The sequence below is a fragment of the Dysidea avara genome, chromosome 4 (assembly GCF_963678975.1).
Source record: "Dysidea avara chromosome 4, odDysAvar1.4, whole genome shotgun sequence".
Classification (NCBI taxonomy): Eukaryota; Metazoa; Porifera; class Demospongiae; order Dictyoceratida; family Dysideidae; genus Dysidea; species Dysidea avara.
Genome location: NC_089275.1, coordinates 42866523 through 42891273, shown reverse-complemented (window position 1 = coordinate 42891273; position 24751 = coordinate 42866523). Strand labels below are relative to the sequence as shown.

General features: G+C 37.8%; 2 protein-coding genes across 3 annotated transcripts; one reads left to right on the top strand and one right to left on the bottom strand.

Annotated features, from left to right (window-relative positions):
- Positions 1 to 465: 465 nt before the first annotated feature.
- LOC136252246 (transcription factor EB-like) lies at positions 466 to 13682 on the bottom strand. The gene is made up of 10 exons (XM_066044647.1): positions 13537 to 13682; positions 11403 to 11615; positions 7316 to 7630; positions 6986 to 7089; positions 5719 to 5797; positions 4897 to 5041; positions 4780 to 4833; positions 1515 to 1587; positions 1282 to 1429; positions 466 to 1065 (listed from the first exon to the last, which is right to left on the bottom strand). The coding sequence occupies exons 2-10, from the start codon at positions 11583 to 11585 to the stop codon at positions 637 to 639; spliced, it is 1530 nt and encodes a 509-aa protein (XP_065900719.1). The 5' UTR covers positions 11586 to 11615; positions 13537 to 13682; the 3' UTR covers positions 466 to 636.
- Positions 13653 to 24751, top strand: LOC136252247 (ras-related protein ORAB-1-like). Of its 2 annotated transcripts, none has more exons than XM_066044649.1 (3): positions 13653 to 13795; positions 22479 to 22708; positions 24188 to 24751. In XM_066044649.1, exons 2-3 carry the CDS (start codon positions 22484 to 22486, stop codon positions 24599 to 24601), a joined length of 639 nt encoding a protein of 212 aa, XP_065900721.1. In that variant the 5' UTR covers positions 13653 to 13795; positions 22479 to 22483; the 3' UTR covers positions 24602 to 24751. The 2 variants fall into 2 exon arrangements, with proteins under 2 accessions (XP_065900721.1, XP_065900722.1); XM_066044650.1 differs by having other exon boundaries at positions 13660 to 13799.

Sequence of the window (24751 nt, the reverse complement as noted above, 5' to 3'; positions counted from 1 at the left end):
GTACAGTGCTATCTGTCACTGAAATAGTAAACATGAGTCAATTTTACAAAGAGACTTGCTACAAAACATGAGCCTTTTTCAATTAGTTTTGGTCCAAGTAGAATCCCTGGTAAGGACCAATGTTGAGCAACAATATTTCCTCAAATACTCCCATTTGAAAGGTGTGCCATTTCCATTTTGAATCATCACACAATTAGAATTGCAACTTCAGACTGTCCAAATAACGTGCCAATCCTTTAGCAGCTGAATGATGTCTTCTTGAAATGAACATTGGTATATATTAAACTAAAAGTTGTGCTGCAATACACAATTTTAAAATGCTTCCCCTAGCTAGCTACCCGAACAAAGCACTTTGTAGGTGTTAATGTCTCAAAACGATAGCATAAATAATTTTCATAGAAAAAAATTATAGGCTCCAAAACATTGGAATCATTACCTCATCGCTATTATAAGTAGCCAATCAAATTGTTTTACACATAAATTGTAACTCAAATCTTGTGTGATAACAATTACATCATTAACACACAGTATAGAACACAACTACAAATACTTCCCAACACAAAAATAATATTATATAGCATACAAAAGATCTTATACAACAGAAAAAAAATATACAAGTGCCTCCTATATACACTGTTAGCTGGTGTGTGATGTGATTTCATTTAAAGGGTCTTGTCCCTCTTCTAGACCAAAGTAACGAAGTATATCTTTGTTTTCCTCCATTCCTTGGTGTTCTTCGATCTTAGGTAGACTTGATCTGCCATGATAGAAATCACCATCCAGGGGTTCTGTTTTGATGTTCAATTTGGAGAACTCAGAAATTCCAGGACTTTGTCGAAGGTTCTCTATACTAGGGCTTTGGCGTGTTAGCTTGTCGATTGGATCCTCATTGCCGAACATGCCAGCATTGATGAGATCTAGAGGTGTAGTGTTGGTTGAATGAGGGGTAGTGCTGCGTGGGGTGAGATGACCGTATGACATATCGGCTGAATCTGCAAGTTTCTTTGTGTCTGCTGTATACGCCGGTGTAGATATGCCATGAGCCCGAGCTGTCAACTCTAACTCCTACAAGTCAGAACAGTGTGTAATTGATCAGTGTACACATCAATGACCACTAATATCTAACACATTTTATTGGACGTCTTAAAATAAATCTCCTTCAGAATAGTCTAGAAGACTATCCTAATATAACATTCATTATTCTAATAGAACAATCAGGAGTACATTGTGTATACTGTGTACATGGTGAATACATATTTTAGAACACCGAACAGTACTCACTCTAATTCTCATTTGTAGCAGTCGGTTAGACTCCTCCAACTGTCGCTGTTTTAGTTCGTAAGTCTTCACCTTACCAAGTTCCCGATGTAACCGTCGTATGTGATCAACACTGGCCTTCAGAATGGAACCCTTGTTCTGCCGAGCATCACTGGAATGGAAATATGACAGTATACAATGGTGGCTAAGTTTTCAAGTAGCTGATGGTGCATGTACTGTAGCCATTTACTGCTAACCTTTCACAAGCAGGCAGAAGTGTTCCTAACTCTTTAATGCGATCATTGATGTTAAATCTCCTTCTTCTCTCAACTATAAAAAATTTTAAAATGTTAGTGAACTACACACAAGTACAAATCCTGCTGCTTTTGATTTGGGACCTACACAGGCAATTCCTAGTAATTCAATAAGAGAGCTGCAGTTGTATATGGTGGAGTAATACAGTTGTACCTTTCTATAACAGACATTTTGGGACCATGAAATTTTTGCTGCAATGTACAGGTTTAGAGGATAAAGAAGTATGGAACTAAATCAGTTAACCAAAAAAATCTTTTATCATATTTTACAAGTGTTTTTCTATTGTGTACTATACAAGTGTAAGGAAAATTATAATTGAGTAGGGATAAAAAAGCAAGTAGTATTGCCACGATATATAAATTTTCATGATTCCATGGGACTAGTGAAATATTAGAGGTGTACCGATATAAGAAAACTAAACCGATCCGATATGGATTAATCATTTTGAAACTGATACGATACCGATCCGATATACTAAGTGTAGCTATTTATATTTGAGGAACGACATATGCCATGTTCAACTTTATTTTAACTACTGAAGAAACAACTGAAGACAGTCTTATGATTATTGGCTAAGCTTGGTTACCCATGGTGGTGTGGCCTCTATTGACAGCTCAGACTATAAGGCACCCACAAATATTTAATACATGCCCCTGCCAAGATTAGTCTGGATTACTCTGCATTTTAATGCACTCCACATTTTAATGCACTCCGCATTTTAATGCACTCCGCATTTTAATGGCTTGTAGAGATGGCTTGTAGAGATGGCTTGTAGAGATGGCTTGTAGAGATGGCTTGTAGAGATGGCTTGTAGAGATGGCTTGTAGAGATGGCTTGTAGAGATGGCTTGTAGAGATGGCTTGTAGAGATGGCTTGTAGAGATGGCTTGTAGAGATGGCTTGTAGAGATGGCTTGTAGAGATGGCTTGTAGAGATGGCTTGTAGAGATGGCTTGTAGAGATGGCTTGTAGAGATGGCCGGTTGTTTTATGTTGTGCTCTTGGTTCATCTTTTTGCTGTTTCCCCAGGCCCACCACTATGAGTGTTTGTTGTATGATTGGTAAGCTTTGTGACAACAAAACAGTAATTATCCACACACTTGGATGGCTTCACGTAGTGTACTGCTTTTAGACAAGGAAGATAACTACTGTTTCCCGCCCTTGTTAGCTAAATAATAGGGTTTATAATGTGGCTTGATCATTGGACAGTGTCCTAAAGATAGTTCAGTTGTATATCGGTATATCATATCAGTTTTTAGCAACAATATTGGCTCCCACCGATATAGTAGAAAAGTCTATATTGGCCACCGATACGATATGTATCGGTATATCGGTACACCTCTAATCTACATCAGGGCTTTGTAGGGCCTAGACCCTGCTAAATTTGGTTAGTGCCCTACCAAACTGAAGACTACTAAACTCACAATCACCAGGTCATTGCATTATCTAACAAGTGAAACTTATTTTATACTAAATTACTCACCAAATTATTAGTATTAAGCTGTCATGAAGCCAATAATTATGATTCTAATTAATGCCCACCAATTGAGCATGTGATTAAATGGTGATATTGATAAGGACAAGTGTTCTTGTAATTTATAATCATCATATCTATTAGCGTTTCATCATGTATAAGGTGTAGTGTTGTCTTGTTCTGATGCTATTAGTGTTACTGTACAATCTGAACAGGTTAAATATATAAATAAATTATTTTACGAAAATCAAAAAGCATGTTTTTTTTTGTACTGTAGCTGAAATAGCCTCAGATGCCATTTGCAGCTGTTGAAATTCAAAATTTTCTTGGGGGGAGGGGGGCATCCCTGTCTTCAGCAGCATATACAGTGCCTTAGCCAAGGCCCTAGCTATTCCCTACCAATAGGGAAAGTCTAGATACGCACTAAATTTGTGCTTTTCTCTATTATGATTGTCATGAAGTGCTGCTATCACGATTATCAAGATATACAATATATCATGGCATTACTAGAAACAAGGGAGATCATCTACACCTGCAGCTACACTAGCGGACATTTCATTCCTACTTTAGTCATACACAGAGTATAGCCATGACCGAAGTAGGGATTAACATAGCTGCAGGTGTAGATGACCTATCTCGTTTCATCAATTGCTAGAAAGCGATGCAGCCATTCTGCTCGTTTTCAGCTTTGTTCCACTTGTTATACAACATTACAAGTAATGAACAATATTAGAAGTGCCTGTAATCAATCCAAATGGTGACTAAATGCAAGCCCTGACTATCAATTACTGAAAAGTGAAGTGCTCAGTCTGCTTTGTTTTCAGGTATGTTCTACCCGTTACACAGCATTACAAAGAAGCACTTCTGCAGTCCTCTGTAGTCAATACAGAAATTATGGACGATTCTCGAGACAGCCAGCTGCATTAAAGCCACCATGCTTTACAGTGAATTAACACCTACACAGTAGTGGGGACACAAAGGATGTACATGATGTATGCTTGCACTGCAGTTACCATGTTTGGTGGAAGGGTATTAAGTGACATCACACAGTGAAGAAGTCAAGCCTGTAGTGTTAACCATAGTCGCATCAGTTAGTAGGATATTTAGTGAAGTGGAAAATGTTTTGCAATTTCATAGAAACTGATTAGAAGAGTTTGGGGTTGTTCTAAAGGCATTTTAAGGTTTGGATATGTCTAACTAATACCGTCAAGCTGTTATGAAGGAGAAGTGAGGCTGGTTTTGGGGTGATATTTTCAGACAAAAAAACTCAAACAGTCATGATCCCTATTATAAAGTACCAATGTACTGTATGATTAAGAGAGCTAGTTAAAGAGAGGTCTCACTGCAATGTATTCAGGGTTTCTATATACATACATGCACACACACATATATTATACATTACTGGTGATGCCATACACAACCACATGATACAAAGCTTTGTACTTCCAGTGGTGAAGCCACTTTATGGTGTGTATTTGAGCATGTGCTATCTATCAAGTTACAACATCTGATGGTTGTAGTTGGCAGGTGACAGTTTACAAATGGGAGGCCTCTAATACCATTAGAGAGTGACCTATAGAAACTGAATAAGGTTTTGAGCTATATTAGGCGAGTGGATACAGTTCAAGTACAAATAACAAAACCACCCAGTATATGTAGGGTGAATGGCATATGCAGGCCAAACGGATGGTAGATAATACAACTACTATAAAACAATACATATAACATTCACTCACTCATATTGTGGTTGTCTTTCTTTTGCCGTTCTCTTTGTAAATGTTTCGTGTCATCTATAGCATCAATAATATATATTTAGTAACATCCCTTATAAGGGAATAAAAGTTGTAACAAACCTTTGGATTGTGGGTTGGTAAAGTTGTCTTGAGAGTCCTCAAGAGCTGTATCAATGGGACAAGATGATGAAACCTGTGATGAGCCCGTGTTGCTAGGTGACGGAGCAAATGTGAACGCCTCAAACAAGTTGCTGGTGACTGGTAGCTAGGAAAGAGTGCAATGTGTTAAAAACATAGTGCAGTAAGAAAGTGGAGGTATCCAGTGTACTCAGGATACTAGTGTGATAACATAGATAATATATAGTACAAGTAGGAATTCGCAACAGTGACATCACTGCAGGCAATCCTCATTGCGGGTAGGAATTTTGAGTAGCCATATCTCACTAAGTCTACTTTGTTTCTTCTTGAATTTACCTTGACAGTTTCCTATTCACTATTAGATTAAGTGAGTGTTATCAAATCACAGCAGTTTGCAGCTAGTTTGTCTTGTAACTTCTTTGCTATGGTTACTCAGACGTGGCACCAATAATTTTAGTGGCACTATACTACTGAGGATTGTGACAAGGTACAAGAACTTTTCAAGCATCAACAAAGTCTCCAATGACTGAAGATTTGTACAAAGGTTATATTTTGTGAAGCGAGGCTGATTCTGAACCTGTAACCAAGACCAAGTCAAACCCGTAACGAGGATTCCCGTACATTAAACTATTAGTTCCTATGAATATGATGTCACTGTTGTGAATCCCTACTTGTACTATATTATGTATGGTGATAGCAAGAGTTAATAATAGTAGGGAGTCCTCCCTACTATTATTAACTCTTGGTGATAGTGTGTGCACTATAAAATAGCATGTGTACACACACACACACATACAAACTTACTGTTGAAGGCATGAAAACATTGCCTGTATCCATGAAACGGAATCCTTCACCCAACTTGTTTTGTTGATCACTCTGAAACCTATAACAAATCAAATCAATGTGTTAATGATTGATAAAGGGGGAAAAAACAACAAATAATCATTATAATCATAGTTAAACCTCTGTAAGGTAGAGATAAATGTGTGGCAGGGTTAAAAATGGGACTAAGTTTGACAAAGACTGGTCTATTGTGGTTGCTCATAATCTAAGGGTTTTCTTTAAAATAAAAAAAAGCTCCAGCCATATACTTTTAAAAACACACAATGCCAACTTCCTATGGATATTGAAATGAAAATTCATTTTGCCCATATAAAGACATGGTTACTAAAACAATTTGAAAATTTTCACTGAAATACTGTTGCACTATGCAAGGTCAAACAGTGAAAGAAAGTGCAAACCACTGGCTTAACTTCTGAATCCCTAAAATGGTTATAACACTGGCATCACTAATAACATGACATCATACACAGTGTCTTGCTGTTAACCCACCAACAAACAAGTACATGTAAAGCAAAAGGTGAAATCATTAATCCACAGCCATGCTAGAAGCCCCAAAACAACAAAATTTATAGTAAACTCCTATTATCATTTTCTGGTAGCACAATTGTATTGCCTTGTTGCAGAGAAGGTCCGATGCATTCATGTGAACCATAGGGTTTGTACATAGAACTTATCTGGGGAAGGTAATGCTAAAATATATGCACCAATTGAAAGTGTTTCTTACACTAGTGTAATCCACCAAAGAAGACAAACACAGCCAAACAGATTTTAAATGTATCCAGGGATCCTTACAATCTATACAACAGTGGTTAGGATGTTGTTTTCAGCAATTAAAGTTATGGAATTAACAAGAAATCTTTTTGATAGCGCTACTTTGTGTCAGTCCTCCTTTGTCTTTGTTGTGTTCCATGGCCTTTAAGTATAATCAGGCAACTGTGTAAAGAGGCTACCAGCCATCTTAAAAAGCCCTGTTATTGCATAATATGTCCAAAATGACCAGCTGCTAGATTTCACTATACCATGCGCTTACCCCCATACACATACAACACTAAACACACACGCACACTATGCTACACACAAACACACCCACCCACACACGCATGCACACACACACACACACACACACGCCTCTACTTTTACACATATACAACATACCACAAACAACACATAATGTCACAGATAGCACAACAACTGGCATACATACTATATAGTTCACACATGTACTCACGGCATCACATCATCCATGTATTGTTCCTGCATGTCTTCTGCTGTGCCCGTATCAGTTAGGAATAGTGGAGAGTCAACTGGTGACCTCTCAAAGTTCTCAACAGTCTATGGTTAACATGAGCAATAAGTCATCAACAACATGTTATGACTTCAGAGACTATGATAACTATTCTATCTAAACAAAAACAAAGCTATCACAAAATTAAAGCTGTGGTGTATAAAAAAATGGTGCCCTTTTACTGTCAAACGAGCAACAGTAATTTTAACTAACCTAACCAATGCACCTTGTTTTATACCTTGAACAACCAACTCGACAGGGATCACAACTCACTGGTTGATAGTTAGATGTTAGTAAAGGATCTCGTCCACCATTAGTGTTGAGCATGTTCTGTGCTTGCCTGTATACTGACGATGCCTCATAATTGATCTCTGCTGAACTGACGTTGACAAACCCACCATTGTACTGGCCAGGACTGGTACCACGATAGGCATTGTGTGGACTAGTACCCGATTGGTAGTTTGGGGATGAATTTGAGCCGATGAAATGATTGCCTTGTTGTGGTGAGGCTTCAAGGTACTGATCAACATTTTCCTGTCTCAGAGCATTGACGTGATATTGTGTAGGGTGTTGTAGTGTAGTTTGTACCTGTAGAGAGAATACAATACTAACAAAAGGAGGCAAGATATAACATTTACACGTATTCAATGAAAAACTTACAATATACATTTTGCCATGCAATGATCCCAAAACAATGTCCTAATGCAATGCATAGGACCACCTAGAACTGGCCACTATAACACAGGTGGCCACTCAGTGAGGTGGTCACTAATTACAGTAAATAAAGAAAACATCCACAGTTTTAAAGGAGATGGTAGTTCAGAATATTACATTCATTTCATTTCTTTCTTATATTTCACTGCATATTTGGTCAGAGGCGTAGCTAAGGGGGGGCAAGGGGGGGAATTTGCCCCCCCATCACTAAATGATTTTTTTTAAAACCTTCGTCACAAGTTTACCAGTATTAAACTGACATGCAAATGACTGTAAATTATGTACACTACTACGCGATATCACCAGGGGTTGCTAGTGAATGCGCACACACAACATTCAACTCGCTCATGAACCCATCGAACAAAAATATTAGACACATACTTCTATATTTAGCCTAGATTACTCGCGTGATAGAACATTTTTGAATCTAAAAAGAGTGACCCGCTTCTCCACGGAAGGAGTCACAACTCACAAGTGACAAAGGAGACCAGATGATGCTACGAACCTACTGTCTACGAGGTGATAAAGTGTTAGCTAAATAAATGTACCAAGTTTATTTTATCGAGTCGATCACACTGGACCTTTGTACGTACGGCAGTGCAGTCTGCTTTTACTTTGTCAGTCAGCCGGTCAGGTGGATCAGTCAAGCTTAAAAGTTCTGCTAGCAAGACAGGTGGGATTTCGTGCAATACATGGCATTTGAATTTCGCTGAGTGAAGTGAGTGAATACGTCATCCTGTCAGCAGTGTGCTAGGACTGCAGCACAGGCTGTGGCTAACGTAAAGTAACCTGTATTTGCACTAAAGTATTAGCTCTACCGGACTGTGGATGAATTTGTTGGAGTACAGTTGTGGCACGTGCGATGATGCTTGACGAATATAGCTACCTCGATTGGAAGCAGTCAGTACTGAAATGGTTACGTAGCTAGTTATTTAAGCTGTAATAATACAACACCGTATGTTGGCTAGCCCACCATTGGGTCATTAGCCTTTTTTGCAATTATGAATGATTTTGAGTGTTTCGTGGGGGCATGCCTGCCCCTCCATCACCTTCTGGCTAGCTACGCCCCTGTATTTGGTACACCATTTTCACACTATCATATGGAGGGTGTGGTTTATTTGTGGGTAAAATTTCATAGCTCAGTAGGTACTGTATTGTATTCAGATGCATTTAGGATTTTAGCTTCTATTCAGCAGTTCTGAGGAAAAATTAAACTAAATGTAAAACTTAAAAAAAAGAATTTAGTCCAACAAAACAGTTGAAACTAAACAGAAACTCTAAAAGCACAACAATTTCATTTCAGTTACTAAACAATGTTCAATCAGGAAATAAACCCTTTAAAAAGAATGCTACCCTCTTCCTGTATGCAAGGATCAGTCACCAAAACTATGGATGAAATCATATCAGTGATTTACAACATATATAGTAACAATGACTTAAAATAAAAAACCTTGGTCCATCTATGGAGTTTTAGTTTATCATGTGCTTAGTAACCACTTAGAAACCTAGTGGTAAGGCACATGACCCTAACTAACTTGTGGTTTGGTTAAGTTAATCAGTCCTTTTATATAGGCTGGGTGTTTATAGCATACAAACCACAACTGTTAATAGTTGTCATAATTTGTTATCACGTGTTCTGTGTCATGTGGTGCTCAGTAAATCCCCACAGTGACTATGTTTAACCTTCTCATGATGTGTAACTGAATTATCACAATTTGTTTAGATTAACCACACTAAGTTACACAATACTTGCCACAAAGGGATAGAAGACTTTGTAATGCGAGTCTGTGTGTGTGTGTGTGTGCGCTTGTGTGAAGGCAGCATAGCCGAGTGGTTAGGACATCTGCCTGGTGATCGAGAGGTCACAGGTTTGATTCCCAGTTATGCCATTTTGGTGTTGTTGTTGTTTCCTTGAGCAAGAAACTTTACTCACATTACTCCAGTCTACCCAGCTGTTTAAATGGGGACCTGGTGGCCTGGTGTCAACTGGGGAAGCAGCTGTAACAACAACAGGTACCTGGTATTAACTGGGGAAGCAAATGTCCAACTGTCCTTGTCTCGCTTAGTGATGTTGAGGTTGTTGTGGACCTTTGGATTCTGCGACCTCTCTCTGTGAGACTTGGACAGTCCTACTGCTGGTTACTAGCCCTGCCCCAGGAGGATTTGCTTGCACAAGGCTCAAGCGCCTGAGTTTTGCACAGGCATCCCAGTGTTGGTTCGCTGGGCGGCAATAGCTGTGTTTTGTATGGCTGCCGTAGGCTTCGCGCGAGTGTGTGCATGTGGTGGATGTGTGTGGGCCAGTGAGGGTTAGTACTGCTGACCAGTATATCAGACCCAAATGTTACCCAGATTAATTATAACTGAGCTACATTTTGGGTACTCTACTAGCATATGTTTAGGAAATGGGTAGCTTTATGATAACTGAACAGGCAAATATTTTTAATCAGTGGGTATGGTTACAGACAGTACAATATAATCCCAAAAGTAGGTGTGGCTCTATGCATACTTACAAACTTAACATACCTCAGATACACATTTCTGGTAAGTGGGCATGGCTCATAAAAGAAGCTGGCCTGCTGCAAGACTCTATGATTGATTAGTTGGTATGTCTCTACAGACAGCAATGGACATAAATTCGTGCATACCTACAGACTACAAATAATTGGACATGGCTCCAACATGTATGTCTACAGGTAACACATAATCTCTAAGTGGGTGTGGCTCTCAGGACTAGACTATGACACTTCCACATTATCAAATTAATCTGGACGGATATTCTGTAGACTGGACAAATCAGCTCACAAAAGCCTAACTTTCCATGTACAGTACAGCAGACAAATAACACTACAGTAACTTGCGAATTTCTTGTAGGCATTGTTATAATTGCCTTGTAATTTTCAGTCTGGAAGATGAGCAAAGCAACTGCTGCATCACTTTTGCAGCAGCTAACAGGTTCATATGTATCACACCTGTATGATGAGGTGCAAGCATGTTTCATGCAGCTTTGTACAGAGACGAAATATCACCTTACGAAGTGGATTAAAGAAGTCTTGTATGGCCATGCATAGATATTATTATATCTATGTTTACGCATCAATAAAATAATGGAAATGATTATCCAGGTAACTGCACATATGCATCAACTTACAAGGGGACTTACCAGGTAATGGTGAAATATATTCAATTTTATGCATGGTGCAGCTATCAAAAATTAAATCACAAGCCACAATGGCAATGGACTTGAGTCTTTAACATCACTTGTGATAGGTAACTTAGAAAAGTAACACATAACATAGTAGCCTTAGTTGTAAATGAGTAGATGTGGCATCTTACATGCACATCACAAGCCTTAGGCACTAATCATTTTGTACGAGTGCTTAAGCTAATCATACAGCTGTGTGAGTTAACATATGCCCTGCTGTTTGCAGTAGGTTGATTGTTTACATGTGAGTAACTTGTAAGCTATTGCAAAGACCGGTGACTCAAAAACTAGTGAGCCACTTGCATGTAGTGTGATGTCACTTGTGAAGTTCCTGTATGCATGGCAGGTGGTAGCTGTTCAACCTAGGAGCTGATCAGTTTACAAACGTAACTATTAAACATATTTGGAAGGATGAACAAAAACACACAATACACCTATACAGACCTTCAGTACATCAGTTGGTACAGCTGGTGGAGTGACAGTATTATTACTAACAGGTACATCAACACTGTGTGACTGAGGTATCCGCTGCTTTTCACGTCTCTTCCTCTCCTCCTCCTCTTCCTTCCTAGCCAACATCTCAGCATGCTGCTTCTGCAGCTGCATCTTCAGCTGTGTCCTGTACATTGTGACCTCTTGCCAATGACTGGATCAACTCTGTGAACAGTAGTAATGTGGGTTGCACATCAATAAGATACGAAAGTGAATACAAGTATGTATAGTCAATGCATATTGCATATTTGCTTGAGCATCTAAGCATGTGCAGTGTGTGTGTGTGTGTGTGTGTGTGTGTGTGTGTGTGTGTGTGTGTGTGTGTGTGTGTGTGTGTGTGTGTGTGTGTGTGTGTGTGTGCACATGTGAATACTTTGAATGTTTAGAACATGCACATACATACAGTAAGGCAAAATGAAAGGGTACAGTAGTCATCGTCATGGTTGCACGGTCACACCTACCCAGTGAAGCAATAGCCATGCACTTCTCAGGTACTACATGTCAGTGAAAGCTCTGGGCAGGACTAGCACAGTGTACATCACAGGAGGCTGTACTATTAAAGATGCAAAGACCTTTAATTCCCACCTGGACCGACATCCTAAAGTAATGTCAGTATAGTTTCTTGCTCAAGGAAATAAAAATAACAACTGGGCATCAAACCTAGGACCTTGCAATTAATGCTCCAAGCTGTGCTGCAGAGTGACACACTCTACAATCCAACAATTGATATGATGTAATTAACACCTCGTGTGACTCCACCACAAAAGGGCAAACCCAACCCACATCCCTCCACCATCCTGTCCCTAGGGTGACACTGCTGTTTGAGAATGCAGTCACCTAAACACCTACAAGTAGTCACCAATAGCAGGGTGGAGGCTAAGATATATAATCGAAACTGAAAGAAGTGAGTGATATCATTTATTATAGGCAGCTACAACAAGTCTCTCCATAAAGTACTACAAAGACATTGCAGCTAGGTCTCCTTGTAGAATACAACATGAAATGTGTAGTTCCTTGCTTCATAGCATACAGCACAAACAAACTGTCATCCCAGATACAAGGGACCATCTCAGCCTTACAAAAATATTATCAGCAATCTTACTCAACATTGTGCAACTTGCTCTACACAATTATACAGTATGACAATATTTTCATTTCCCAGTAAAATAATTCCATATATAGCAAGCTGAGGGAACATATCAGTTATGTGAACAAACAAAAAACAAACAAAAAAAAAAGGCTTGACTTAGGCTTATCAATCGTAGTTTTAAAAGGCAATAACAAGTCTGTATTAAACATATGTCCACTACCACCAAAGGTCTCCCTACAGGATATTAATGCGAATTACAAAACCTACACAGGTCTCCTCTCTATTGAAAACAAACAGGTTTCCTAAAGCTGACACAATACAACACACATTTACACATACACTAGTTTCTATACTAATTTCCATCAATAACCATACACAACATATTCACATATTTAACCTTCACAAACAACGAGATAATAAAACATCAGTGGTACTATGTTAGTCAAGCTCAAATAAAGGTACGTATAAATTTTGATGCTACATTATCTGAAGCAGCTTACGGCTTGTGCACAGTGTTATTTAACACATAAAAAAGGATTACTGCAGAATTCCTAACACTAGCACTAATCATGGTGTGAAACAGATTTCATATAATAGCACCTCTTTACAAAGTGTGCACACACAAACTATTCAACATTTGCATTACGACAAAGGTTTTTACTACCTTCTAAAGGACTGGGCTAGGGAATGTAAGCTAGGGCACTGCCTTCGACCATAGGTGAAAGATATAGCAAACTTCGGAGCATACAATACACACGTGGGCTAACCAGAAAACAACAACAAAAAAAAGCGGTAAAGAAAACTTGGCGCCTTCAACGTACCCGCTTTACAAACAACCTAACAATATGCTGTTGACTTGCGAAACATCTGCACTCCATACCAACAACATTACACACACTGCAGACGTGAAACAGGCACGAAACAAAACAAGAACGCAGGCAGGACGAAAAAAATTCCCAAAACAATCGACACAGTACACAAACACACTCAAACTACCTCACAGGACGTGGAAATGGCAACGTTTTCAGTATCTAGCGAAGAAACGAGCTAGGTAAATTATGATGTTGCAAACCATTCAACGAAACATCTCCTTTATAGAAATCACCATTTTAAAGTATCACGTGAGAATAGGCTTTCCACGTGATCCTATTATAAATTATCTAGGGCTGTCCCTCCAGGTGAAAGACCTTTTAGTGGCCCGCGATTAGAAGGTGACCATTTGTCCGCTGTCTACGTGTGGAAGAGAATCCAATACGTGAGTAAGAACGTGTTTGTAAATGTCTATATCTGGGTGTGCGATGATTGCGATTTTGTACGGGGTTACAAATATTTCCAAGTACAGTGCCGTCACACTTACTGCGTTAGTTGACTGAAGACACTGTTTTTTTTGAAGGTGTTTATTGTAGTCGTGTGTAGTTTTTAATGTGATGTTTTGTGATGGTGGAAATATCCAGATTTAATTTCAATAAAAGCACACTGCGCTAAAGTTCTTGCAGTGCGTTATTGGAATTGTACAATATACTATACTCCCCCCACACATATCTTAGGGTAGATGGGTAGTACAGATTGTGAGCTGTGTTTTGTGTATCTCAGCATTGTGTATAGTGGTAGCCGAAATGGTGGGACTGCCAGGTTGTTATTATCGCTGTAAATCCCATTATCACTATAGAGATTTAGTCATCTTTCTTTGTTGTTAAATTCTCAATCATGTGACTTAATGTGTACAACTTCCCCTACTGGGTTACATCACTGCAAAACTGATGGTACATAAACAAGTTTGGCTCTGTTTCACTAAACTGATTATCTGCAACTATTGGTAACATGCAATCCCTTGTGGTATTCAATTTTTAAATTATAAGCTAGTCAGTTTTCTCTAGCAATAGTTATCAATTGTAGCATTCAGTGTATTAGGTGTCCTTGTTGTGTATGTGTGAGTGTGACTTTCTGTCAACAATTTTTCAAGGAAACTAGGCACTTATTGGAATTTATTTTATATACAAGGTACCGGTGGTCATTGTATCCTTAAATTTCTCTTGACATTTGATGACAAAAGATATTCGATATGTTTTGTTGATACATTTACATACATATGTATATATATATATTAGCTGTGATGTAATTTGCCAGTCCACTATCTTGCCTCCTCTTTTTCTTTGGTCGGTGAGATACCTATAGGGTCTGGTGAATTACTGTTGGCACAGTTGTGACTTTCCACCAAAGTTTTATTGATTGGCTGAACGTTGGTGTGGCAGAACGTAAACTTTACCGCCAAACTATGAACAAGGTTGGTACTGTTGCTACATAGCATTTTCCCTGCAACAGCAGCAGCAAGAACTGTTCACTCGTGAATGCAACTTTGTCAACTGTAATTCACCAAAGCTGACCAATGACGTCACGAAGAGAACAAGGAGGTGAGATAGCAGTCTGGTTACACGAGACTGTTATATAATAATATCCTCTACTTGGCTGTATTTACCAGCTGATAGTATGGCTTGGAGATATGTTGTATTTCATTTCTAATCATTGTGATTATGAACAGCAACACTGTGCTTATGTTTGGTAGCATACATTAACTGTTTTTTATTTATATCTTTAAATTTCCAACAGTTAAAATAGTTTCATGTTGCAGGTTGTGAAGGTTGTTGTTGTATGGTACATGTTATTGTGGGTATTATCAAATAAGTGAGAAATGCAAACCTCACTTATCGTTAATTGAGACCACCTCATTATAGTGGCTAAGTTTCAAACATATCTAAGCTATACTTTCTGACCACACAAATAATGGCCCCCGACTTGTTTGCATATTCTGTTTTTGAGATAAATGCCATTGAACTACATTGGGTAACAATGCATGCTACATAAATAATGTGTTAATCGGTTCAGTAAACACCAATCAATTCGCACCTTTATGAAGAGTAAGAAAATATCTATGTTGCATTGAAGCAAGTGTGAGTTATGTGTGTTTGGCTATGTTGAACATGCAGTAAAACATCCCTTTGTTGTCACCATTTCTAAGCTTGATCAACCTTCTTGCTTAATAGCATGGGTGTATGAAGGCCAAAAACTATACCATAATGAATGCCCCAGTTCATGGTAAATAGAATAACACAAGTCCCAACTCTGTAGCCTGTTGCACTCGAGACTTATGATCGATTAAACAAGCTCCTATGATTTTTTCCTGTAAGGCATTGTCCAAATCAATTGTTTTGCTCTTCTTGTTGTCTATCACTATAACTCCAAAATCACTTACCAGAAAAGGCTGAAACTGTAACAGCCCATTGATTTTTTTGCTCTAGACAGCAAAAGTCATAAAATGAAAACGCAAAAATAAGTCGGCAGTGGGTCACATGCATATGTGGCTGTGATTTTGATGGCAGTTACATCAGTAAAAAACATAGACAAAAGTTTGAATTCTTTTGAAACAAGAAACACCACATAATCACAGTTGGGAGACTTATGCAGGTGTTATAGTGGCATAGTCCCCAAAATAATTATGTAAACTTTTCATCAAACCATGAAACCTTTCCATGTGAACAGCTAGTATACTCCTCATGACATGTATTTTTAGATTGTGCCATCGCACATTTGACCTTCAGTGACTTTATTTTTGCACAGAAAATCAATGTCAGTCTTTATAGTGTATTAAGCTTGGTAAAACATTGTACCAATATATAGCTCTTATTGAAAAAATAGAAAAAAAAAAAAAAAAAAAAAAAAAAAAAACTTTGAAGACAATAGATGATTCATTGTGAAGCTATAACTACTTTTATTTGCTGCAATGTTCATTCTTTAAATTTACCTGCCCTTGGGGTATAATTACTCTTGGGAATGTAAAAAAAATTCATGGGTAATATAACTTTGGCACTTATTGGCTTCAAACAAATCATGTTGTTTCTTCAACAAGACATTTACTTTGGTACCATGTTTCAGTTAATTAGTGCCTCAGGTAGTTAAAGGCAGAAATGATCAATTTGCTGTTTAAAAATGGCCATGAGGGTCACTAAAAGTCAAATCTGCAATAGCGTACAGCAGGTTATGTGTGCAAGGTCCAATTTTTTGTGGAATTTGCAAGTCAAAGCTTAGCCTGCTGTGCAGCTGAATTTCTTATATTTTCAAGTGAGCAGACTTTTGCCTAAACTATCAGCATTCTTAAGTTTTTGTAACTTTGCCGTAGTATCCAAGGAGATTCATAGAATTGCAGACAAATGGTTCGTGTCTCACAGATTTCACAATAACATATTTCTGCTCGCAAAAAATTTGGATCTTGCAACAGTAACCCGCTGTATGGTATATGTTTAAAAATACGGAGTACTATATATATATTATGTTGAAAGTTTCATAGTCTTTTGAAAAAGTACACAATTTTTTTGGTTGTGCCACTATACCATGTGATGGTTAGTTTTGCTTAGCTAGATCACAACTTTTTCCTTTTGTTTGGTTTGGAAAAATATAGTACATGTGGGTAGAGAAGAATAGCTTCATACCCTCTAACCGTAGCTTGCCTTGAGCTAACCTACAATACCTCTTATAGCCAGCATGTCTAATGGTGAGGGTAAAGTAGGTATTAATATTTCGTAGTATGCATCCATACTTATAGCAACTTGGAAATAGTTAATACCACCCACATCCATAGTAGCCATATTTGTTATCAAAGTTACAGACCTTTTCCGCATTTGTTTGACAGAATGACCGTGATAACATCATGCAGTAATTGTAAAGGAACTTTCCTTTTAGTGTTGTGTGCTGTAGAATATTTCATATATTGTCTGTTGTGATTATTGCATGCGTTTTAATCGTGATACAATAATATACGTATAAATCAACATGAAACCATGGTATTATTACTGTACAAATGCAGTGCTTATACAGTTTATGGAAAGTAGCTATACAGCGCAACATAGTCTCGCCTAATGCCCCTGTTTGAAGATATATGCTTTCATAGTGAACTGCCATCTCTACCAATACCTCTCTGTACAAAATCTCCCACCTTATTTATAATATGGCGTAATTACGGGGCTGCTCCAGGAGGATTTGCCTGCACAAGGCTCAAGTGCCTGAATGGTGCACTGACGTCCCAGTGCTGGTTTGCTGGGTGACAATAGCTGTGTTTTACATGGATGCCTAGGCTTTCCCTGGCACCTGGGTAGTACACAAGTGGCCATGACTCTGCTGTTGACGTCCTTGTTGTGGGCCTGCTAACATTCCACCTGCGCAGCAGCCCCCATCCCTGACTGCACCATACAGAGTTCTTGCAAGTCAACAACATAATGTGTACACTCAATTGACATACTTTTAGTAGAAGGATTTGGACTAGGTCAATGACCAAGGCCTTGCTATTATCCTGGAGATTTTGCTCACTGACTGAGGCATGCGTATCTGCCAAACTGTCTTCTGAATAGGTTATTCAGCCTCCCCTAGGCAGTTGGGTAACCTTTATTTAGTTAAAGTAAAAGTTGCTATCCGTTTCAGCCCTAGTGTGTAGTGTGTCCGTTATGTACATGTAGGAGCACCTCTGTTACTCTTGAGCTTTTCTTCTTGTCTTAGTGATGGGAAGGACGTCTTAAAATGTTTGTTTGTGTGTGTATGTACGTGCGTGCATGTATACACGTGCTTGTATGCGCAATGTATGTACACTTTTAAAAACTTCCTTGTTAGTTTGTCAGTTTACCACATTACACAATTATCAGTGCACACGTTTCTCACAGTAAAATGTTAATCCTTTGAAGATATTTTGTATGTTGATATTCTCTGAGGTAACTACATATATGCAATTTATTTTATGACATGTATAAAGCTATTAAATTTGCAAGAATTGACTAAATCTTTGGAATGTTGTGCTGGTAAAAGAACTTTTCAGGTTGCTAAGCAACTGGCCTTGGATTCAGTCAATGCATTGTTAGAGCTGTTGTTTTGTTTTGGTTTTCTGCTCACATCTTCGTTGTGCATATCTCTGAATACTTTCAAGTTTTGTACAACTAATGATATACATGCTTAAGCACTACTCTGACATTATTACTGTTAATTGTGTATTTATAATACCAAGATGACAAAGATGTGTTAGCAATAGGCTTCTTGTAATGAACAGAAAAATTCTGATTGAAAGCAGGTTTCCCAGGCTAGGCTAACAGCTTCCATTTTAATTTTTTTTGTTACCCTGAGATAAGACATAAATAAACATCTAATTTCTTGGGCTCAACAACAAACACACAAGGTACGTATCTCTATAATATTACGCATTGATTCCACCTCTAAATTTACTACATACATAATCACCTAAGAATTAATACAAGAATGGTTTACATGCTTGGAGTAGTGTTGTTGATTAACTGAATACATGAAACTTGGATGTGTGCTTCCAACATATGGTAGTCGTCTGGTACTTGTTTAAAGGCTTCATTATGTTTTCCATACAAATAAACGTGCTGATGTGTGTTTCCGCCCATCTTTGGTTTACAACAATGCCATGAAGTTTCATTTTGTGGCTACCTCATGAATTAACCTTACGTCTTATTATAATAAAAGTATGAAAAATACTATGTAGCCTCAGTAATAAGGCCATCTCATATTACTGAGGCTATACATTTTTTAGATTTCATAGTTACAGTACAGCCCTGTTAGTAAGGTTTCACCTGAAGTTTCAAAGTGTATGTGTTTGGATGCATGTATTTTGTGTCCTGATTCACTAGATTTTGTCTGTACAGTTTTTACAGTTGGTTGTAGTGTTGATGAGGAATTATAATGTCATGTATTTAGTCATTTTCCCCACCCATGCCTTTTGTTGTTTGGATTTCATAATATTTTTATGGGCCTAATACAAATATTATGAATTCTCTGTTTGTACTGTGCACATAACCTGTAATAGGGCAAACTCTGCTTAACACTGCTTTGAACATATTCATAGGAATGGTGTACGTTCAAAGAAACATGTATCAAGGTTTTTCCTATCACTAGTTATTATATGGAGGGAAACTTTGGTGTTATAAAACTTGGTGGATTTTGCAAATGACTATCTAGTCCAGCGCCTAAGCCAAATATTCGTTCACTTTTTGATAAAAGCACCAATTTTTTTACAGAGTATATGGAGCGTGCACTAAGTGTTTTAAGAAGGGGAGGCACGTAAAAAGTCCCCAGGAACACCACTTTTTGCACCCTGACAAGAAAACTATTTGTTACTATTAAAAATCAATCATGTTTCTATCAAGTTAACTGCTGGGCCTAGTATCATAGTAGTACAAAGCATACAGCTGGAACATAATAGCCTATTAGTAATCTATAAAAAAACAAATAGTTTTCTCACCTAGGCAGTAAACAAAATCACTAAAATTTCCATTTGCAGGGATTCTGTTAAAGTTTTGGACCTTCAATGCTAACGATTGTGTAGTACTATGTACAAGGATCATCCTGATGTGTATCGTTTCTTTATTAAAGGAGTATAACAAAAGTTATTTAATGCTAAAGTCACAGGTGGATATCTCAACAGAAAACCATGAACTACAGCAGTTCAATTATCAAGCACAGAACTTGAACAAAAGGTCCCTTGTCCTTATACTGGGCACCATATGAAAGGTAATTAAATTTCTAGTTTAATGAAGGCAGTTGCAAGTTGTTTCAACATCTTGTTCTCAAGTTACAGTGCTTTCAATTCAGTGTAATATAGCATAAGCAAGAAAAGCACAAGGATGTGTCATAAGGTACTTCTTAGTGCTCAAAATCTCACTTCATTGGAACCCAGCTCCTTTATGCTTATTTTGAGCATTATCACAGCACTAAGAAATGCCTTAATACTCATCTGTGTGCTTTTCTTGCTTATGCTATATTACACTGAATTGAAAGCACTGTAACTTGAGAACAAGATGTTGAAACAACTTGCAACTGCCTTCATTAAACTAGAAATTTAATTACCTTTCATATGGTGCCCAGTATAAGGACAAGGGACCTTTTGTTCAAGCTCTGTGCTTGATAATTGAACTGCTGTAGTTCATGGTTTTTTGTTGAGCTATCCACCTGTGACTTTAGCATTAAATAACTTTTGTTATACTCCTTTAATAAAGAAACGATACACATCAGGATGATCCTTGTACATAGTACTACACAATCGTTAGCATTGAAGGTCCAAAACTTTAACAGAATCCCTGCAAATGGAAATTTTAGTGATTTTGTTTACTGCCTAGGTGAGAAAACCATTTGTTTTTTTTATAGATTACTAATAGGCTATTATGTTCCAGCTGTATGCTTTGTACTACTATGATACTAGGCCCAGCAGTTAACTTGATAGAAACATGATTGATTTTTAATAGTAACAAATAGTTTTCTTGTCAGGGTGCAAAAAGGGGTGTTCCTGAGGACTTTTTACATGCCCCCCCTTCTTAAAACACTTAGTGCACGCTCCATATACTCTGTAAAAAAATTGGTGCTTTTATCAAAAAGTGAACGATTATGTCAATTTTAAGGGCTTATGTACTGCACTAATCGGTTTGCCAATCCATAATATTATTTTGCTTGTGGAGGAAGGCTCGTCATGTAGACAAGTCAGTTTTACAATATATTTTATAGTTGTAACATGGGTACAAGTGATTTGTCTGATATGTATGCCCAAAGCCCGAGGGCTGAGGGCATACATATAGGCAAATCATGAGTGCCCAACTAGTATGTAACACTTCCATTTCAGGCTGGTAGCCTTGATGCCAATACAAGTGTAACAACTGCATTCATTTTATATGTATGCCTGAAAGATTCGATTATGGTTAGGCAGCAAGTAACGTTGTAGCTACGATTGTTATAATAAATGGACAAGTCCTACGGATTTCATGGAAAAGTCAAGTAGGGCAAATTTCGGGGAATTTACTAGTGTTTTAATGCTTTCGCATTGTCAAAACTCAAATCGCAATGTATACTAAAGACCTAAAGGGGTAAGCTTTGTTATAAAGTGGATAACTCATGCCGTTCATAATGTGGGCGTGTCCACATTCAAAAACATGCTGAAACACTTGTGAATGCACTGTAATAATATTCCTCACCTTTAAGTAATATTTCCCAACTTGTAGAACGGCAAGGATACTGAAATGTCTTTATTTGAGTGCTTCTTGTGGCAACACTTCAATTTGTGGTAATCATCACGTGAGCAGTGATTTATTTCCACAATTGATTCCGGTCTGAGCTTGTATAAAACAAACAGAGGGTGGTACCACTACCTCATCCTCATCAAGGCCATGCTTGCTTTGATGAAAGTGGCTTGCTCTTTTAGAAGTGCAACCACTTTCCCGGGATACATTTCAAGTACATTTAGATGTCTCCCTGTAAAGAGGTATACATGGCAAATATATCCTCTGGAATTCCTTTGGTCTGAGGTGTGGAACTGTTATATAGGTGTATGTGTTTCAAGTGTGCAAACCTGTTGCTGATGAAACTAAGAAGTCCCTTGTTAGTAACAAGGGATACTGGTCCATTGTCATTGAGTTTGAGCTGCCAACACCATCAACTAAGCTTGGTAGAACATGTGGTTTTCTCGAACCTTGGAGTTCAGATGAAATGTGAGTGCTACCATATCCACTATTCCAGAGGGATCACTTGTAATTGATTGCTGCATTTCCTATGCATGGCATTCCACAATTAAAATGGTTAATTTAACACAGGTGTGAGCTTTGCTAACACTTTGCCTTTTTTTTTACCAACTGATATTTTGTTTGATTTGCCAAAATTTCCCTCCAATTGGTACAATTGCATCAACTACTAGTTGCATGGCCACCTGTACTTATTTAAATTGAAAAATAATTCGTTGGTAAGCAAGCTGTTTCTGCAGTTGTGAATTATGAATTCTGTCAATGAGTTTTATACATACTGTATGGTACCATGATTGACTAGGAGTCCCATTAGGTATAGTATACATACTAAATACTAGTACAACAAATTTAAAAGTATTATGTACACTTTACACACAGATATAATGGAAGAACATGAGACAGATGGATTTCCTACTGAGGATGGCGACTGGTTTAAAGTGATAATCATCGGAGATGCCAATGTTGGCAAGACTAGTTTACTTCTCCGCTTCATCGAGAACAAGTTCACACCTACAACCACAAGCATTGGGTACATCAGTGATCGTAAGAAGTTGATAAATGTCAACGGGAAAGAAGTAAACCTTCATGTTTGGGATACGGCAGGACAGGCAAGTTACCAAGGAGTTGTAGTAAAGGATTGTAGATATGTATATGTGTACTAGTAAAACAAGCTACCAAACATGTGGACATACATTCTGATAAATGTGCACAACATTTTGGGTCACTGAGCCAACATGAGCACTCTGATAATCATGACACCTCTCCCAAGCTCTTTAAATTTAAGACCAGTTAATATTTAGTATGTACTTGTACAAGAAGTTGTGCAAGTTATGAATGTAACATACATTGTGGAGATCCCACAAACTATCCTTTACACAGTAGAGAGCCAGTATTCTGGGTTCTGTATAGTAGGTTTACACTGTATGTGTTAGTGTACCATATCTTGACCATATAAAGTTGTATTGGGAATTTGTGGGGTGTGTGGGTTGATAAGAAGCTGGTCAATAGAGATGTCAAACATTGAAGTGCCTGTGGGTTCATTAATCTTGTGGTATTCGGTGATGTCATCTTATGTACACTTGTATCTATAGGGATGGGATATATTGTAATTGGGGAAAATTTTGAATTTTTTGTGTTTTCAAAGTAAACTGCAAAAGTTTCCCCGCTAAATCAAGTATATTTAATAACTATGGTTAAGCTTTACCGTGAAACTTTCACCATGAATAGTCCTCAGTAAGCCTTAACCGCGAAACTATTGCCCAGCAAAACTTTACCCATTTACAGTATGTACTGTACTGTGAAACCTGTCCACCTGTTTATAGAGGCCACCTCTTTATAAAGGCCAGCTTAAGTAAAGACTTTGTACGATCAAAAAAATTTTGGTCTGAAAGTGACTATGTAGTAGTACAGTTGGCATTGCTCTGTGCATGTGAATGATTAGTAGGAGATGTACAACATATTGGGTTTGAAAGTGTTTCATTTATGGAGTCAGTATACTTGTCGTACTTTGCATTGTGACTTTGACATACCTAAGCACACAGTAGTCAATCAGTTAGGCTATCATACCTACTATGATACTAAATAAACGGTAGCCATTAAATTTAACAAACGTATTTAATAAACCTTTTGTGAAATATATTTACTACAAAGTTACCTTGTATGGAGGAAGAGAGGACTGGAGGAGCATTAAATATTTATTACAGGTCTAGTAGGTCACACCTAAAGTCTGTGTAAAGTCTGCAGATGATTCAAACCGTTGCATTCAGGGGTAGGGAGCTTGGTAGTTTGTCCCCAACTACAAATATATATACTCTAATAGAGCAGCCAGGGGTTCTAATAGAGCAGTCAAGTACCTCACCTACTAATTTTCTCCCAACTAGTGTTATATAATATGAGTTAGTTACATACATCATAGTATATGTTCATATACCTTGCAACTGAATAATGATACAGAGTTTCCCTCTATTGATATAACCTTTATCAAGGTATTGTTTTCTGTAGTACCTTTAGTATGGCAGATGTAGGTCTATCATGAGGTTTTTATGTGTGTTTATGATTTTACTGCAACGTTTGTTTCCCTTCTACAGGAACGATTCATGTCAATAACAAATCGTTACTACAGAGACACACAAGCTGTGGTGATAGTATATGACTGTTGTGCGGAAGAATCATTTTACAATGTTGACAAGTGGTACACTGAAATAAACACGTATCTTGCTCCACAGCTCGACGATGGGATGCCTGTTGTATTAGTTGCAAACAAGAAAGACAAAATTTCAGAAATGGCTGCAACTGGAGATGTTGTGAATGTGAAAGTTGCTCAAGAACTGGCCTCTAACAAAGGATTCCTTGCCTGTGTAGAGACAAGTGCAAAAACAGGTGATGGAGTTAACCGCCTTTTTGAGATGATTGCAAAAGAACTTTTGCATCTGAATGGGCCAAAATCAACTGGACGTGTTGACAAGGTGCAAAAAAAGGGTGGAAATTGCTGCAGCAGTTAATAACATAATTCCTTTTGTATTTCTGCTGTTAAATAATTTTAAATATTGAAATATATGATTACACAATTTCATTCTTTCGGTATATAATTTCTGTAACTTTTTTGTATGTTGTCACCTGTAATATTTTATTATTTCACTCATTATGAGTAA